Source organism: Coturnix japonica, chromosome 1, assembly GCF_001577835.2.
Source record: "Coturnix japonica isolate 7356 chromosome 1, Coturnix japonica 2.1, whole genome shotgun sequence".
NCBI classification, from domain to species: Eukaryota; Metazoa; Chordata; class Aves; order Galliformes; family Phasianidae; genus Coturnix; species Coturnix japonica.
The window spans coordinates 103,888,712-103,907,656 of NC_029516.1; the positions used below are offsets into that span (position 1 = coordinate 103,888,712).

General features: G+C 35.0%; 1 protein-coding gene across 21 annotated transcripts in view; it reads left to right on the forward strand.

Annotated features, from left to right (window-relative positions):
- The window catches only part of DMD (dystrophin), a 1,014,969-nt gene that overhangs the window by 825,193 nt on the left and 170,831 nt on the right, over positions 1 to 18,945 (forward strand). For 19 of the 21 annotated variants that reach the window (XM_015884249.2, XM_015884262.2, XM_032449414.1 and 16 more), the window contains 4 exons: positions 4,180 to 4,352; positions 7,092 to 7,248; positions 13,744 to 13,864; positions 14,574 to 14,842. In XM_015884249.2, coding sequence (XP_015739735.2) covers positions 4,180 to 4,352; positions 7,092 to 7,248; positions 13,744 to 13,864; positions 14,574 to 14,842 — 720 coding nt within the window. Of the gene's footprint in view, positions 1 to 3,730; positions 3,835 to 4,179; positions 4,353 to 7,091; positions 7,249 to 13,743; positions 13,865 to 14,573; positions 14,843 to 18,945 lie in introns of those variants that run through there. The other 2 variants (XM_032449426.1, XM_015884338.2) reach the window with 2 other exon arrangements.

Genomic DNA, 18,945 nt, shown 5'->3' on the forward strand with positions numbered 1-18,945 from the left:
GCTATGTGGAATTATCATAGGTATTGTCATTCTTAGTCATACGTTGCTGATTGCCTTATGAGTTAATAGTTTCAAATACTGTTCAACAGTAATAAAATCTACACAATTTAATATGTTCACTTTGCCATTCATGAAAACATCTTTTGACCTTTGATCTAAAACTGAATTCTCTACAGAGAAACACTAAATATATTATTAGTAGAAATACTAAATAGATTATGAATAAAAATGTTAAATAGGAATACTAGATATTTTCTATGCCTTATGAGAAGGTGAACACACATTTTTAAGTGTGTGGAAACCTTTAATATCTAATCAACAAGGTTACTATGAACAAATCTGACAGTACGCTTTATCATCTGACTCTATCATTCATCTATTTAAAAGGAAAAATTCACTCTGCAACTCTTAGGCATGTCCACCATTGATGCATGGGCTGTTTCTTCTCAGCAGTTGAGCTTACTCCAAGGTGCAAGCTTTAAGAAGAAAAAAATAAAAAGTGGAAGTGGAGATTTGAAAATTAACTTAGGCTAATAATCAACACTCATCAATGAAATTCTATAGACAGCGTCTTTTTGTTGATTTTGCTACCTGCTCTTGTGTATTATTATGTATTTCCACATAGCTCCAGTAGTATCCACTTGACAAAAACAGCACACAGAGCAATTTAGGTCCAACACTAACTCAGCAGAAATATAGCAGGATTGATTTTCATCCTCTGCATATCCTACATGTGCCTGAATACAGTGAAAATGATGAAATGCAGTAAATAGCATATATTTATTCTATAATCTATGCTTCTTGGTATGATGTGTAATGACAGCATGCTTTTGTAAATAAATAGCGTCTTATAAGATGAAATACTCCTGCTTTACTCTTGTCAAGAAAAAGGATCTAGTTCCTATTTATCTTTCACCTCTATTTTTCAAACATAGAACTTATTTCAGAAAACAAATAAAAGATATATAGATATTTTTCTTATGTGCACTTTGCTTTTCTGGGGACAAGGTGTCACAAAAAAAGGAGCTGAAACGCACAAACCAAAACAGAGTGAATGCCTCCATTGTCTTAGTCTCTGAGCATGTTTCCCAGATAGCTGGGATAAACTACTTTTAGGACTATTAAAAAAATATTCAGTTTAGACAGATAATCTGGACTAAGATCTTGAATGGTGAGATTTTGATAAGAGGACTTCAGTTTCTGTGCTCATCACATATTTAGCTAACTGTTCAGTTTGATTATAGCATTCAGTAGTATTCTGAAAGAATAAGGATACAACTTGATTTCATTGTGAGAAATGTCTATGTGTGAGGAGAAAAGCATGCAATGTCTAAACTAGGAAAGAGTTTTTCTAAAGGTAAGAAAAATATGGGAGTGTATTAATTTTGAGTTAAAAAGTAGCATATGTATGGTAAGGTACAAAGAAGACATAGATTTGATGGTTTGTAACTGTAAATAGTTGATATATTTAATGTTGTCCTGGCTGAGGAAGAGGCAACTGTTTCCATTGCAACCCTACAAACTAAGAATTTTCTAGTGGTTGGCAGCCCTGCTCATGGCAGGGGATTTGAAGCTTGACGATCTTTCTCTTACAATCTCTTCCAACATAAGTCATTCTGTGATACTGTGCAACAGGTACTACATATGATGATTCTTTAATATTGCAGTAGATTTATCTTTTTGAAATATGGAAGGACTTTAGAAGTATGCAGATATTAAAAGTGAGCTTTCTTAGTGTGAACTTTATTCTTTCCCATATATTGTTATGAATATTTACCTCAGTTTTGTAGAGCTTAACCTAAGGACTGACTTAAGATCTCTAAATGCATGCGTGAAGAAAGTGAAATTTAGTAATAGAGTACTCTTCAGCAAACATAAATAAACTATTGAAGTTGGAAGCTGAATCTATCAACATTCAGAATTGAAATAAAGGACAAATTTTCAAGTGAGAGCATTCACACCTGGCATAACATACATGTTTATGTACCTTAATAATAAGATCTACAAAAATTAAAATTAAAATGAATTACTTCTCTGAAACATATGTTTAAGTTGAAACAGGAATAATTCTGAAAAATTGTTTGCCTTCAAAATGTAAGGCTCTACATAAAATTTTAATATATGCATTGTGAGTAGGAACATATGTGTGTTTATATAAACAAATATATTTATCAACTGTGCAACTCTCAACTATTGTTCTGTAAAGTCCCCTGCATGTTTCAATACCTCCTGACTGTCATTAGCAAAATGTGGGATTTTTGCCTATTCTGTAGACTATATGAATCCTTTGTCTTTCTTTTGAGGGCTGAATCTGCTTTTCCCAAGTTTATAGATATGTTACCAGCTTTCCTCTACCAATTAAAACAACAACAACAACAACAAAAAAAAAAAAAACAAAAAAAAAAAAAGCACACAATAAAAATCAGAGAGAGAGAGAGAGAGAAAGGGGGGGGGGGAATTTCTGCTAGCTGTTAATTTCAATTTCTAGACTAAGTGTCAGGTCACATGATGAAATTTCCATTCTGAGATTAGAACTACAGGTGCTACATTTAGTTCCAGTGCTAACAAAGCTACCTCATTTCCGTAAGTATTTAATATCAATCAAAAAATACAATATTTATAGTAACAACTCTCTTCTGCTGAATTACTTCTGGTGTATTCCAAACTCATTGCTATTTTAGTGCCAGGATGAACGTAGATAAAGTAAAATGGCTGGATGAGAACTCCTATACTGTACCACAGACATGCCTTGCCCTCCTTGAAATTGTTCCAAGTATGGTGCTAGTCGTTGCTGTGCACAAAGTAGGTATCCAGCAAAGTATAGCAAATGTCACTTGGAACAGCAGTAAGTGAACAAGGACAATCTACTTATGATTCAGTGCTGCTAACATTGCCCTTAAAATATCAAATCAAACCAATTCAATTAGGAACACACTAAGTAGGCAAGTTGTGTGCTTCTCTCCTTCAAAGTCATTCTTTTAAAGCAAATTAGAAAAAGTTTCCATTGGGTTCTGTCTGTGATGATTAGTTGGCTCTGGGTCATCCCTCAAAGACTGTCAATCATCTCACTTTTCACACTTCATCCCCCAACATTCCCATTTCAGGCACCAAGAAACCACAGCCAGAGCTGCTAGTGCTCAAGCGTCCCATGTGAAAATGGGATTTATTCACTTGACCAGTACACTTTGTATCAAAATATCAGTATTTTTGTACAATTGTGGTTACATATAGAGTGTGCACATGTCTGTGTACACTTTATTTAAATTGTTATTGTTGTTCAGCTTGAAGAGTGTGGTTCTGTCGTTGCTCTCTGTGAGTGAATCTGTGACCTCGTGGGGCTGCAGCACGCAGCGTCCATGAGCTGGGCAGCCGCTGCACAAAGGCTGCATTCAACGTGTGGGCAGGCAGGAATGCTGGTACCAGGCAGCTCTCAAAAGAATGTTCTCTTGGCAGGAACAGCCTTGCTGAAAATGAGGGGGAAAACTGAATTCAAAATGTAGAGCTGGCCTGCAGTTGCAAAGTGATAAGAAGAGCTGGCTGTTCAACATGCGCTGCCGGTTGCATATTCTGGGTCCTTTCTGTTTGCAGGCCCTCCTACAGCCATGGCCCTGACCAGTGTTTTGATGCAGCACAAAGTGGTTGTTTATTGCTATTGACTGCTGAGGTCTGTGATCTGAAATGCATTCTGTCAAGAGAATGTAAGGGATTTTTTGGTGTTTTAAAGCTCTGCTGCTGCAGACGCGCAGATTTCTTGGAACTGCCATGCAGCAGGAGCAGTGCTGCAGTCCTCAGCTCAAGCTGAAAATGTTGCACAGGAAAACCTATCATGTGAAGGTCAGATTTACCTGAGATCCTCAGGGTTTGGTTGGCTGGTTGGTTGGTTGGTTGGTTTTTCCCTTATCAGCGCAGTAAATATGTCTTTGCTTTCTTGCCTGACAAATGCAAGACTTTTAACATTCATTAATATTTGTTCAGTAGGATCCATATGGCAAGATGGTCCTCTTCCAGTGCAGACATCCTTCATGCAAAAGTGAAAGGGTGTTGACTATACAATATTGCTATAAGAGGAATAATCATAATCATGACTCTGTGTTGGACTGTGTGTTTTTATACTCTTGAGTAATGGTAGTTTCTGTGATTCTGTATGAAATCACACATTATTTTCTATTGCTTCCTTAGGAACTACAGGCAGAAATTGATGCGCATACTGACATCTTCCACAATCTGGATGAAAATGGGCAGAAAATCCTGAGATCCCTGGAAGGTTCAGAGGATGCTGTCCTGTTGCAGAGACGTCTGGACAACATGAATTTCAGATGGAGTGAGCTTAGGAAGAAATCTCTAAATATTAGGTAGGACATGACTGTAATCAAAAGCCTACAGCTGGTGTGTTAGTCGTTCCATCTTGCCTTGTGACAGCAAAAGGGTATAAACTGGTTTCTGATAGCGCTATTTCTATCCATTTAGAAATGATCTGTGCTGGTTTAACATTGTAAGAATTATTAGGGTGGGGTTTTTTTTGTGTGTGTTTGAAAATGATAGTAGGGGAATAAGTTTTGAGACATATGATGAGGTTTTGTAATTATAGAAGGAAAGATTAACATGTTAAACACTAACTGTACCTCCTCTAAATTGGTTGGTTATGACTTATCAGTGTGTCAAGTATTAAAGTAATTAGATAACCTACATTAATGAAAAGCTTTATTTCTGAGACTGCCAATTCCAGTGCAGAACTAAGAATGGCCTTGCAAGTGAGAAGATGTTATTTAAGATTTTTGCTTTTGTCTGAAAAGCGGACAAAATTACCAAATAAAACCCAGGGGTAAAAGGAGATTTCCAGATAGTTTTCTAAGTGGAAAATCTCCTTGCAAGGAAAAATACAATAAATGGTAATTTCACAAGTCATGAAGTGGATATATAGGCTTCAGTGAGCTGAAAATTTCAAAAGAAACTGTCCAGAAAACTTCTCCTCAGAAATGTGTATTTCACAACAGACAGCCCAGTTCCATTGCATGCAGTCTTGAACATTTTTTCATTTGCTCATTTGCTGTGTGTTGGTGGTAGTTCAGAGGGCAGCAAAAGGCAGCAGTGTTTTTGAAAGTAATTTACGAAATACTAGCTTTTTTCAGCTTGGGCCCTGAGGGAGGTCAGTCTGTGTAATGACAAAAGCCATCTTCATAACATCAATCATTAAAAAGAAATGAAGAATGTGAGGTTGAAAATATATTAGTGACTAAAGAAGGAGAGGCACATTCCTTTTTATTTTTTTTCTGAGGAGCAAAAGAAAGACACAGTCCTTCGGGGTCTCAGATTTTTTACTTCAGACATCTTTTACCCATGAACTTGCCAAAATGCAGTGACATTTGAGAAAAGAAAATAAATAAATCAACAGCAAATCAGCCAAATAGCAGTAATTAAATATAAGGGTGTCCTGGGATTTTCTGTCCTTCTTTTTTCAGTTCATTGTGCTGCTGTCATTAACCGTCAGGCATACTAACCCTGGTTGTATGGCATTAGCTTGTTATATTAAAGATTCAAAGCAACAGAACTCCTTTCTAAAATACTAGAATAAGAACCAATTTGTAATTCCTAAGACATTCAATTTAAATATTGCTGGCCACTGAACTGAATGAATGGGCTGTTCTCAGTCTGTCTGCTGTGTGCTATTTCTTTCCATCACACACAGTGTGGAATAGATTTCATCATAGTTATATTGGTGCTTACACAAAAGAGGTGTAAGAGCAGAAAGACGAAATGTTCCCTAGGCATCAGTCCCTTGATTCTTCTTTTTCAGTGGAAGACTTTGAACTGCTTGAACAGAACAGTTGACCTGTCCCTTGGTTAGGAGGGCATTCTTTTCACAATCCAGTGCATTTCAGCTGGGTAAAGTGCATGGTGGATGTCAAGAAAAGCCAAGTTCATTTCCTTGTATTCATATCCAGTTACTGAGCTTCTCTAGAGGAGATTGTAGGTTGCATTTGCTGGGATGAACTTGGAAGGCTGGAGCTAACTAACTCAGGAAGTTTACTCTTGGCTGTATCTGCTCCAAAAGCCCAATGGCTGTTGTTTCATGCAGCTCCACATTTAGTGGCCCTGCTCCTTTCCCCTCCCTGCTTTGAGAGGTCCCGTGCAACTTCTCAGTCCTTGGGGCCTGCAGTCCAGTTTGCCCCAGCATTGCAGCGCCTGCTGTAGACAGCATTGCCCCTCACCTCCAGCAACATTCAGCACTAGGAGCAAAGATGGAATTTAGAAAAGAAATGAGACAAAGAAAATCTGTCTTAGTACATAATTCTTGCAAAGCGTATCATATTGTTCTGCTGTCATATAATACTGCTTTTCATTTGAGTTTTTAAAGGCATTCTTAAGTTGTATGGGAATGAATTAAGAATTTCTTCCCAATCAGCAATTAAACACAAGCAGCATATTCATAAATATAGCAGGACAGGCTCTGATTGTCAATGATATAAACATAATTGAAGATTTTGTCAATCCAGAGATTTATCGCGTTTTCCTCCAGCAGAAAGTAGTTGCCAAGAGTTAGTCTTAAGAGAGAAGAGCATTTACACACACTCAGAGAAAATATTTATAAGGTCTTATGGTGGAGTCGTTGTTTGCACATAGAGGGTAGTATATCTGAAGTTTACCATGCTGCAGTTAGTTTCACTCACACCCCACTTCACAAGGCACAGGCATTTTGTACAGCATAGGAGGTTCCTATGTGTGGGGTTGAATGGTTTGAGTAATGGTTAAGACAAATGCTTGCTCTTCTCTGAGTTGAAAAGTACTCCCTACCTTTTGGTTAGTACCCTATCGGTCCTAAATTATGAGAAAATTGTTCTCTCTCTAGTCCTGAATTGTATTTGTGCATGTTTAGTGAGACTGACAATTCAACATAACTGTTTTGCTGTTTTGTGCCATGCCTGTGAAATCAAAATTATACCAGTGTGATTCAAAGCTGATGAAGCTATTTCAATGTTGTCTAATTAACAAAACACTACAGTCTTTCTCTGTAAATAAGTTTGTAATTTTTAAATTTTTTTCTTAACTTTCACTTTGCCTGAATGCATCTGATATTTAATACATGCTTTCAGATCTCATTTGGATGCCAGTACAGACCAGTGGAAGCGTTTACATCTCTCTCTTCAGGAACTTTTGGCCTGGCTGCAGTTGAAGGAGGATGAATTAAAACAACAAGCACCTATCGGTGGCGATCTTCCCACTGTGCAGAAGCAGAATGATGTTCATAGGGTATGTTTTTTTTCAAATGATCTTTCATTAGTTGCATTTTGTTTTGCAGTTCACTGATGGATTACATGGTCCATGATGGAAAAAATGGATACTTTTTGAAATACATTTTAGACTTAATGACATTTTACATGATAACACTAGCTAAAAATTTCAAATACAGGCTAGAAAATCAGTTTGTTGGAGAAAGGAGTTTTTGCAACAGCTGCTTGGCTTTCTGAAAACCAACAGTATTTTCATAGAACTGTCATAAACAGTTAGTTTCATATCTAGAAAAGATGTTAACAGTGTTATTTGAAGATTAAATCAATAGTTCTAGTTGTTTGTTGTTTTTTTGTGTTTTTTTTTTCCTGGATCAGACATTTAAATTTAATGAGTGTTTAAACCTTATTTGTTTTGCTGTTGTTTTTTAGGTGAACATTAATAAAAATTGTAGCTGGTAGCAGTCACAATGCACAACTGTGTGCTTCATGAAACTATTGTGATTACTGGCTGTTACTCATACTAATTTCATCAAGAATTCTTAGGGAAAGGCAGTGGCAGAGCACCACATGGAGACTGGTCCAGACTAGGTTTTGTGGTAAAAAGGAACTTAAATCCCACACTGGGATTTTTGGAAAACTCACCAGATAAATGACTTCTTAAATAACTTAATACTGATTAATAACTCTTCATGCTATTATTATTATTATTATTGTTATTATTATTATTATTATTATTATTATTATTATTATTATTATTATTATAATATTTTAATTTTATTTTAATTTTATATTATAATTATTATATTTTAAATTATTATTATTTTTAGGGAAAGCCATGCTTTAAGTATATATTCCTATGCTGAATCAAGCTCACATATCTATCACACTAATTAATGTATGTTTTCAAGTAAACAGCACATAATTTGCTATGCCATCTCCAGACAACTTGATACTGTGAGAGAAAAACATATTCGAAACCCAGTGATCATCCTTGCAAAATGTGCTGTGCATCTGTGTAATACTGTTTCACAATGCCATTCCTGAAACTTGACACACAAGGTATTGTTATGGAAGTTGCTAATCTCTGTTTTTATTATTGTGTGGAAAAATCCAAAATTATTCTACAAAATGAAACTGGATCCATAGTACCTGTATTTTCCCCTTTAATCAGATAGCTGTATAGATACTTCTTTAAAAGATTTTTTTCCTAATCCCAAAGGGCACATTTGGGAGCAAATACTAAGATTGAGTTTAGAAAGGTCACGTGGTGCATCTTGCTGCTTTAAGTTACTGGCAATCCAGTGTTTGTGAAAAGTCCACAAATCTTAAATAAAACCAGGCTTGGCTTTTGGCGCAGGCAAATAAATCTTTTTCCATAGTAGCTGAACGATGGATAGTAGTGACAACACATTCTCATTTTCTAAGTTTTCCTTCCTGAGATGTGATCTGTAGGGTGGACATTGCTCACAAAGCTTTTCTTGGGACTTTAAGCCTTATCGTGGAAACAGTAAGGCTAAAATATCCGCGGCTTTACCACTCTCATTTTTTACCTTTCCCTCTCTAAAATACCTGAGGTCTTTTCTAGCCTAACATATTTTCAAAACCACAAAAACCAACAAGGCTCTCAGGATGTAAGAAATAAAATAGATGTTGCTTTAACTCTACATTAACTCGAACCCTTTATTCAAAGGCCATGTTTGAGCTAGAGCAAAACTTTGAGAAGGATTTTTGTCGAATTGTTGCAGCAGAACTTTTGTTATCTGAAATATATTTGAGTACTTGACAACATTACCTTTCCTCCTATAGAAACAAAATAAATTTTTCATTCAGAGAAGTTATTGCTCATAAAATTTTAATGTATATTGTTCTGTAAGCTATTCCAATGGTGTTAAGAATTCGGTGATGGACTAAGTGATTGTCACTCACAAATCAACATAAGTGGTTAAAACTATTAAGGGTAAGAAGTATTATATAAAAGTAAGGTACTATAAATTGCTACAAAGTGACTTTACAAACTAGGTCTCCTCACTTCTCCTTTTTGATTATCTTCTCTCCCACATGCAGATACATACAGATGCAAATCTTTGGTCCTCATATCTCAATCATTTCTTCTTTCTATCAAAGCTAGAACATTTTAGTTCCTTTTAGAAATATCACGTCTTTCCTTTTTCTGTGCATCTCTAGTTTAATGTGAGGCCTTTCTTGCTGTAGGTGCTCTGGCTCCCTGTGGGGAAAAAAAAAAGAACAAAATATATTTCTTGAAACTAGGTCACCCTGTCTGCTCTTCAAAGATCTCTTACAGCGAAGGAGGGAAAAACAATCAGTGGAGAACTCTTCTGACTTCAGATTGTCTTTGACAAAACCCTGTTTGTAGCATGGGGTTTTTGTTTGTTTGCTTGTTTTTTTTCTAGATGCTATGGACTTTCATTTACTCTAAAAGTTTTGTTTTGTAGAAGCAGACATACAAAACTGTGCCTGGGTGAACATCTTAGTCCATTTCTGAACATCAGATGAATGCTGTTAGGAAGGTTCTCACCTCAAGTATAAAGGTCTCTAGCATAAAAGTGGAGCACAATTCTAGTGAAAAGCTGATTTTTCAAGAGCTGTAGGCCCTTGCCAAAAAACTGAGCTTTCAGAGCATAAAAGTAGAAAGTAGTTGAATTTCAAACTTGAGTCAAAGAATCTACTCATGTTGTTGTCATCAATGTTTGTTTTGGAAATGAGTCTTCAGTAAACTAAGTTTCTACCTGCTTTGACCAATATTTTAAATGATCCAGACTTGTAACTTTGGTCTTCTTGTGACAATTAAATGTTTTTCTTTCTGTGAAAAATTCTTATTGCCACTGTAATCTGTTCATTAGAGAGAAGAAAAAGCCTCAGTAGGATAACTCATTACAAGCTGATGTTCCTGTTTTTCTGCTTTTCTTTTAGGAATGTAACTTAAGATAAATAATTAATAAAAGTTTATTATTTAACCTCCATATGGAATACCTCAGATATTCCTAGCAGATGTATAAAAAAACCCACAAAAACACAAAAACAAAAAAAGGATGTTTTTTCTTATCATTTGAATGCTACCAGTTGCCAAGATTTGCATTAGAAATTTTTAGGGTGAAATTTGAGATGAAAATTTCAAATGCTTGAATCAATGTCAAATGAGAGTTTGAACTCTCATACATACATACTGTCTGATTCATTGTTGCATTATAAATGTGAGGTACTTTTTAGGCAAGACGCCTTGGACTTTATCCTCAGTACTCCCACATGACTGCTTTTTGTTTGAACTTACATGTATACAAAACATATTGATTATTTTTTTGCATCTGAAGAAATACATCTCACACTGAAGACAGTACAGGGCTTCTGTTGCTTGTTAGTTTGTTTTCCATTTATTTAAAATCAGTGATCAAAAACCACTCCTTTCCATCAAAGTACTGTTTCTTCATCTTGCAGTTTGCTTGCTTTGTGAAGAGTCCTGATAGTGTTTTAACAAAATCATAGGAATAACTGTGTACATGTTACTGATAATCTCTGTTTCCTGGTTTGCAACTGAGGCATCCCACAGGCAAGCTGCTTTTACTGTTGTTCTTTTTAGACTGCCACATCTTCTGCGTGGGAATTGTATTAGCATCATAAATAGCATTAATGAATACAGAACTTTATTACTAACAGTTCTCTCAAAACTCTTTTGCATACAGTCTGTAGCAAATGTGCCTGGGGAATGTAAATCCTGCTTGAACACACTGATGTGTTCTGGAGGCACGGTTGATATCCACTTTTTAAAATGGAAGTCAAAGCCCATCTTTAAAAAGCATTCTGATTGGGAAACATATTGAGTTCATTTAACTGTACTTTTTTTTCCTTAAAAATCATTAAAAGCAAAATCATCTGCTTTTCTGATAACACAGTTTAATACTACTTTTACTTAAACTGTCTTCTCATTATATTTTCATGTTTCAATTTAAACAATCAGTGTTTCTCCAACCAAAGAAATTTTTTGACACCCATGAGGATGTGGTAGAGGTCTGTGATAAGCTGATCAATATATGCATTATTAAAGCAGTGGACAGAATGCCATTACTGTTGTATTGCTGATGACAAATAGAGATGTTTAAATAAAGTGGTTTACTTGGTTTTTTGTCAGGTCATATATTATGCATGTTCGATTTCCTCTGTAGTCACCAGAAAGTGTGGAAGAACTTCAGGAATTCAATGAAATTAGCCTGACATCATTATCTGTAAATTAGACAGTCATTTAGGCTAATTCTATTATCAATGATGGTCTTCTTATTATAGAGATGTATTTTTCGAAGCTTTAGATAGATTTATTTTTTTAAGAGAAAATGTAATTTATTGCTGATAATGATTTCTAGTGCTAGTGTATACATATTTCACAACAACAACAACAAAATTAATTAGAAAAACTGGCTTCATACAAAAAAGAAAAAAGTCTTATGGAATGGAATATTAGGAAGTGAAATTTCATTATTTATTTTTAACGCTATTCAGTGCTACTGCTTCAGTCTCCATTATGTCCTTTTTAAATTTCTTATACTGAAATGTATTTAAACTCACTTGAAAAAAACTAGGAGAGACATTGAGAATAGTAAGTAGATCTCACCACCACAGAACGCGCTGCTCTAAATCTTGGGATTTTTAGATTACGGTCCCATCCCATAGGGTAAAATTTGGAAAGCAGTTAACATATTGGCTCACTGTTTTGTATGGTAAACTCTTCCCGTTTGTGATTAAATGGAAAATACACAAAGTCAGAAAGTTATAACTAGATTCTCTCTATCATTCTGGGAAGGTGTATGATTCCTAATCACACATCTTGTGGGATCTGGTATGCCTATCTGACTACACTGCCCTTAGTTTGTCGCACAGAATGAGATGATGGAGGAATGTGGTTATAATCCTATTTTGGAAATATAATGCCACCAAATGTGTTCAGGTGATTTGGTCTTCAAGAAAAAGCAATGTATGCTGAAAGAAGGAATTTTGTCCTTCTCACTGTTACATGCGCCTAGCTAGGGCTGACCTGACTACAGCATCCATACAGCAGTACTTCTCATCCCCAAATATATGGCTTAGAGCTGTTTCTGACTTTTAAATATGATATCAGTTGTTGCAGTTCTGTGTTCCCTTTCCTGGAATATCTGTGTCTCCTTCCTGCTCTTGCCTCTCTGGGGGCAGACCTAGACCTTTCTGTATGTGCCTCCCATTTTACTGGTTGTACACATAAACATTTTTGAAAAATAATTTGTTTTCACCAGTGTATCTTCTAGGTGGCATAATTGCAATGTTTTTGTCTCTTGGTGTATGGCTCTCATGTTTGCACAATTATATTGTGTTAGACTGCACTACAACTTTCTTCATGTTTTACCTCTCTACTACTGTAAAGCAGTATGCTCTCAATATTGTTTTATAATGAGAAAAAAAAAATGTTGACATAAAATATTTAGATAATACAACATTCAAAACAACATGCAAAAAAAACCATGTGATCTGCAACCCACAGACAAGCTATCATCTACATTTTAGTGCAGCAATCTTCTTGGGTGCAGAATAATAGAGTTTTAATTTCTCAAAAAAAAAAAAAAAAAAAAAAAAAAAAAGAACAAAGAAATAAAAAGATTCTTTTTAAAGTAGTTTCACGTCGCTGTCACTGAGAATTGTATCCTTACTGTACCTAAGTGAAAAGTTAAATACCAACCTTGACAACCTTACTTATGGTCATTTTAAAGTCAGGGAATAGAAGAGAAGTAGAAAGGGAGGAACTGTTGCTGAAAGAAGGAAAGTGCAGGTAGGGACGAGGGAAAGAAGACAAAAGAGAAGACATTTCTACTTGTTCATGCCTACATTTAGGCTTTCCGGATTTTCACTGTTACCTCAATTCTACTTTTCAGCTATCTTAGATCATATAATATGGGAAGAACTGCATCTACAGTGTTACTGGTAGAGAAGGCTGCAATGTAATATGTAGATTTTTTTTTAGGTTTGTTAGAATTGATTGTTAGGTGTTAACATGGCAATATCCATAGTTTTTTTTTTCTCCTTGTGATGTAACTTGCCAGCAGCTGTAGCAAAGGGCTAGTTGTGAATCACATCGGGTTTTCCCTCCTATTCTGGGAAATCTCACTTTCTGGAAGTATGAGCGAGCCTGATATAGTATGGAGCCAGCCAAAGCTTTGCCACTTGCAGCTAAGTTTTTATGTTGACTGTGATGTTAACCATCAAAAATAAGGTACCCTCTCACAGTGAATAATTCGATGTGCATCCTTGGGTACTATGCAACATGCTGCCAATACATTATCTCCTTTGAATACAATGTACAGTGAATACAGTTTCAAGCTAAGTAAAGCTTCCTTGCATTTTTGGCAAATTCTTTTACACATGGAAGTTGTCGTTTAAAGTTTTGTTCTTTAATTAACCAAAAATAACAATAAAAGGAATGGCACTTAGTGTTTAATTGTATACCTATTTGCAATATTTTTTTGTTTTTTTCTCACAGACCTTCAAGAGGGAGCTAAAAACAAAAGAACCTGTTATCATGAATGCACTTGAGACTGTGCGACTCTTCCTGGCAGATCAGCCAATAGAGGGACTGGAGAAGGTCTATCCAGAACCAAGAGGTAACTAAGAGATAGCTGCTAGAAAGATCATTGATGATCAGTGATGATTAAATAATTCTGCTAGCCTCTGTGAGAGCATTCTTTTTACACTCCAAGATCAATCTCAGTATTCAGAAACTGAGCTAAAAATACTGATGAAAGAAATTCTTAGTGATGCTTTTGAACAGTGTGGAACTAACTAGACATGCATATTTATAAGTATATATTGAAACTGGCTTTAAATTTTCTGGATGTATCTAGAACTGTAGTCCCATTTGAGATCTGAAAGCTGCAGCTGAACCCGGAATTGTCTGTTGTCTAGCTTGCAGTCTATGTATTTCAGAGCCACGTCAGTTGTTTTGTATAAAACAGAATGAGAGAAACCAGTACAGCAAAGCTCCCAAATCCACTCGGTTGCAGTGATTCACAGTGATTAATACTTATGTATGTGCAGAACTACTTCACTGAATCAGGATACAGCTAGGTGTAGCTAGAAGTTTAAAATGCTATTACATATGTAAATGTGTGTTTTGTTGATCAATATTGGAGGGAAAAACTGAATTTATGTGATTTACAAATAAAAACACATTTAAAATAAATTTAATCTGTCATTGGTTGTGAATAGTTTATAAGCAAGATTTGAACTTTTTAGACTTACCCAGATGGCAATTTATTTTATTTTTTTTTAAGACAGGCTATCTCCTAAAAGTTTCTCAACTTTTCTGTTTAGAGCTGTCACCTGAGGAGAGGGCCCAGAATGTCACTAAAGTTCTCCAAAAGCAATCAGATGATGTTAGAACGGAGTGGGATAAGCTAAATCTACATTCTGCTGATTGGCAAAAGAAGATAGATGATGCTGTTGAAAGACTGCAGGGCCTTCAGGAGGCAATGGATGAACTGGACCTGAAACTGCGCCAGGCTGAAGCGTTCAAGGGATCCTGGCAGCCAGTGGGGGATCTGCTGATTGACTCTCTTCAGGACCACTTAGAAAAAGTCAAGGTATGTGTTGTTAAATCAGTATTTTTGAATATTAAATGATGGGCTAGATCACGAGGAATTAACTTGTAATATGATAAACAGATTTCTTTGTATCATACTGATTTACTTATTTATTATTATTATTATTATTTCTGCAATTACAACAGAGTAGAATCAACACTGAGAATACATATTGCTAATACCCGTGAATGTGCTCTGCAGGAACATGCAAATATCCTCAGCACATTTAATTCTAAATTCAGGACGTGCAGATTTAGCATTAAAGACAACAAAATACAGTAGATAGGAGAACATCTGATGAAGGTAAACAAAACTAATTATGTTGTTCAATATTGTTTTGTAAGCATGATGAGAGCATAATTGTAGCTGTTCTTATAGAGATGAAATAATTAAAAATTGGTTTTTTTTTTGTCATGATGGTGGCATTTGCTATCTGTATTGTTTGATAAGTAGACTCAGCACTTAAGATAGTTTTAAAACAAAAGGAATGTCTGGGAAAAAAAAGTATAGTTATTTTCAATAACAGTGCTTACCAGCTTTTAAAGTTTGATTCATAAAATCACAGCTTATTGAAAAACTCATAAGAATTTGTCCTTTTTTTCCATGACTGACATGGCCAGATTTTATAAATACTACCAAATTCCTTCATCTAGAGCGCAACAGAGGCGGTTACCATTTTGATAAGAACAAAGTGCCTCTGTTCCAGTCTCAGAAATGGGAATCATTCGTCATTTTGAAAGAGACCTGAGCTGACTGTTATTTTCTCTCCTAGAACATTAGGATCTAAGAAAGAAGAAATAGAATGACTAATGGCAAGAAAAAAAATGCCTTTTAAAATCAAATGTACCTTTCAAAAAGTAAAAAATTAAAATTATCCTTAAGTTTTAATCATATAGAAGGTTTAACAAGTATCCTGTATAAATATTACGCAAGACAAAGAAGTGCACAGTAGCTGATGGACAGTTGGCTGAATAATTTGTTTTTCTTCATTTAAACTCATAAATGAGCAGAAAAGATCCATTTATAAATTCTCAGAATGTGCCGTCTATTATACCCATAGATTATTTTTTTAATTCCCTTTTATTACTAGAAAACAAAGCAAGTTACTTAATTCTAAAGCTGTGACCATAAAGCTTCGACTTTGTAATTACAGTGCAGAATTCTATTAATCCTACTACAGCTCAGTCCTAGAGAACAAAATAGAATTTCAATAACAGCCATCATAACATAAGACTCTAAAACTTACAAAAATCCTGAGGTACTGTTTCTCAGTGGATACCTCATTGTTTGCCCTGAAGTGTTAATATTAGGGCCAGAGAAAAACAAAAAATTCTGATTTCATCTCATTTGTACTATTTACTTTATATATATATATATATATATATTTTAATGTGAGCTATCATAAATCCATAAAAATGTCAGACAAACAGTAAATGAAAAAACATGATATTCATATCCTTACAACCTATTATTTTTCATATCATATATGACAGTACTCAAGTGATACTGCACTGTCAACAGCTTCGAAATGATAATAATTAGCACTGCTTAGGTAATGTAGGAACATAGTAGGGCAAAAGTAGAATAATATTAACTCTGTGACTACTATAGTTATTGTTCACAAAAGAGATGCTTGAATATATAATGAAATGTAATTCCAACACAGATACTTAAGATAGATACATGTACTCACTCGGCAGTGTATGCATGTTTGTGATAGTAATAACTGTCAAGAAAGCTACAGTTATGCCTGCCATTTATAAACTATCCTTTTAAATTAACAAATGTATGTTTTGGCTCAGTTGTTCATATTTATGAACATTAATTGTTCATATTTCTTTTTTTAGAGTGAAATCTGTTTTTGAAAAGTCATAAATCAGCAGTGATAAATTATGCAACTCAAAAACAGAGTATTTAAATTATTTAAAATTTTCTAATTGTATTTGCTACATGAAAACTAATGGGGCAATAGAAACTTTGATCTTGATTCTTCATACTCCTAGTGCAACTACATAAGGCGTACAAGTATTTGAATATACTCACAGCCATAGCCTTAATTCGTGGCTTAATTTTTTTCAAAACCTGCAAGTGAGGATTTAATTAAAGAACATATATTACCTGTGACAGTAGCCACACCAAGAAATGTCATTTTTTCTGTATTTTTTCACTGATATCAGACTATTCTTATATTGAACACATTAGACAGTACATTCATTTCTGATTTATTCCCTCTATCTTGATAAGCTTTGATTTACCCATTACAACTATCTCAGTACCTTTCTAAAAAGTGTAGTAGATAATTGTATTCTCCTTATTAACGACGCAAAAAGTCAAAATTTCAATAACAGCATTACATTCATAATTGTTTGCAAGGAGAATTGTTTTGAGAGGAAAATCAGATTACTGAATGAACTGTTAGTCTGATGCTTGAAGGTCTTAGTAAGATTAGGGAAGCTAATATGGAAACAGTCATGAAATCAGTATGTAGAAGTGAGTCGATGCAATAGTCAGATGAGCAGCAGCTTCTGCATTGGCTGTGCTACAGAAATGAGCTCCTAGTCTAAATTAGAGGTCATTCAGTGAGGACTGAAGGAACAAGAGACATTTCTGGTAGAGGGACAAGTGGAAGGAGAGGAAACTAAGGTCTCAGCTGCACAGTACTGAGTTGATTCTATCTTAGCTTGCTTTTTCTGACTACATACCCAGTCCTTGGCTCCAAAAATCCAGTAGTCTCCCAAAGAAGCATACATGTTTAAGAATGGAAAATAAGTTAAAAACTATTGTATAATTTCTAATGTACAGTTCTATAAGGTGCTTTATGATTTGTGAGGATCATCAAGGATCACTGAGAAACCTGCCTGAAATCTGCAGATTTTATTTGCCTTTGGTATCTCCTATTCAGCCTGCAAATGGGAAACTGGATTAACACACACCTGAGTGCTACCATTTTCATCTTGATACTTGATTTCTTCTTACTAATTGATTTTCTTAATTGTTAAACACTTTTGCTTTGCAAAAGTTTGGGTTAAAAAGCTAAGTTTGCTGTAGAAAATAGAGTTTATATGATCTTCTGTAAAGCTATTTTTAAACAATAAAGATTTCTCATAGTAAATTATATTACCAGTCAAACATTATCAAACTGATATATATTACATCTCTCGTCTTTGCTGTTTGTTTGTTTTATGATGTGGTTGTGTTTTTTTTAAAGATGATGACTGATGATATTACAGTGTAAGGTAAAGTACCTATTACCTTCTATACATCTAAAAACCCCAAATATCTTCCGAGCAAATCTTCTTAATATTGGCAACATAGGCTATTGTGATTGCATTTCTTGCAAATCATTCTCATGATGGAAACCACAGAAGCCTTCTTAAACCTAAGCTGACAAATAGCTTCCTAGGGAATAAGTTTCCCTAGTGCCATTTATCACTGTTCTCTTTAGTCTTAGTTGCTGGAGCTATTAAGGTCATGGTGTGATGTCGAACTCACACAGAATAACTAGTCCTTGATCAGCTTTACTGCCATAATATCCTGGGTCTGTATTAATGTAAAAACTGGTATTTGGATTTAGTTGTGAGTATAGGAGATGAATAGTTTGATGCTTCCACAAAATAATGCAACTGATGCTATGGACCATGGATAGTCAACGTATATTCACAGCTCCTGCTTCTCTGTTCTCTGTTACTCTCCCTTTTTTCTTCTCACAAATGGATGATCTGTGGACTGAAAAGCAACTTTCTTAATACCACACATTCTTTCTCTCTCTCTTCCAAGCATGCCTTTCTGTCCACTAATTCAATTTGTCATTTGGACATCTCAAATTCAGCTCAAGCCCAAATTAATCCATTAATTGTCCCCTAATATCCATTTGCTGATCTTTTTGATTGTAGCTCAGGCTGTATTTTGAAATTTTACTTACTTCTGAAACAGATTCAACATGTGCTTTCCTTCTCACAATAAATTGCTCATTTTCTGATGCGTGTCTGGAACATTTAGTGTTACATCAGACCACGGCACATTTTTTATATTAAGTTGTTCCAAGTTTTGATACGTACAATTATACCTGTCTCATCCATTCAGTACCCTTCCCATGAACTGGC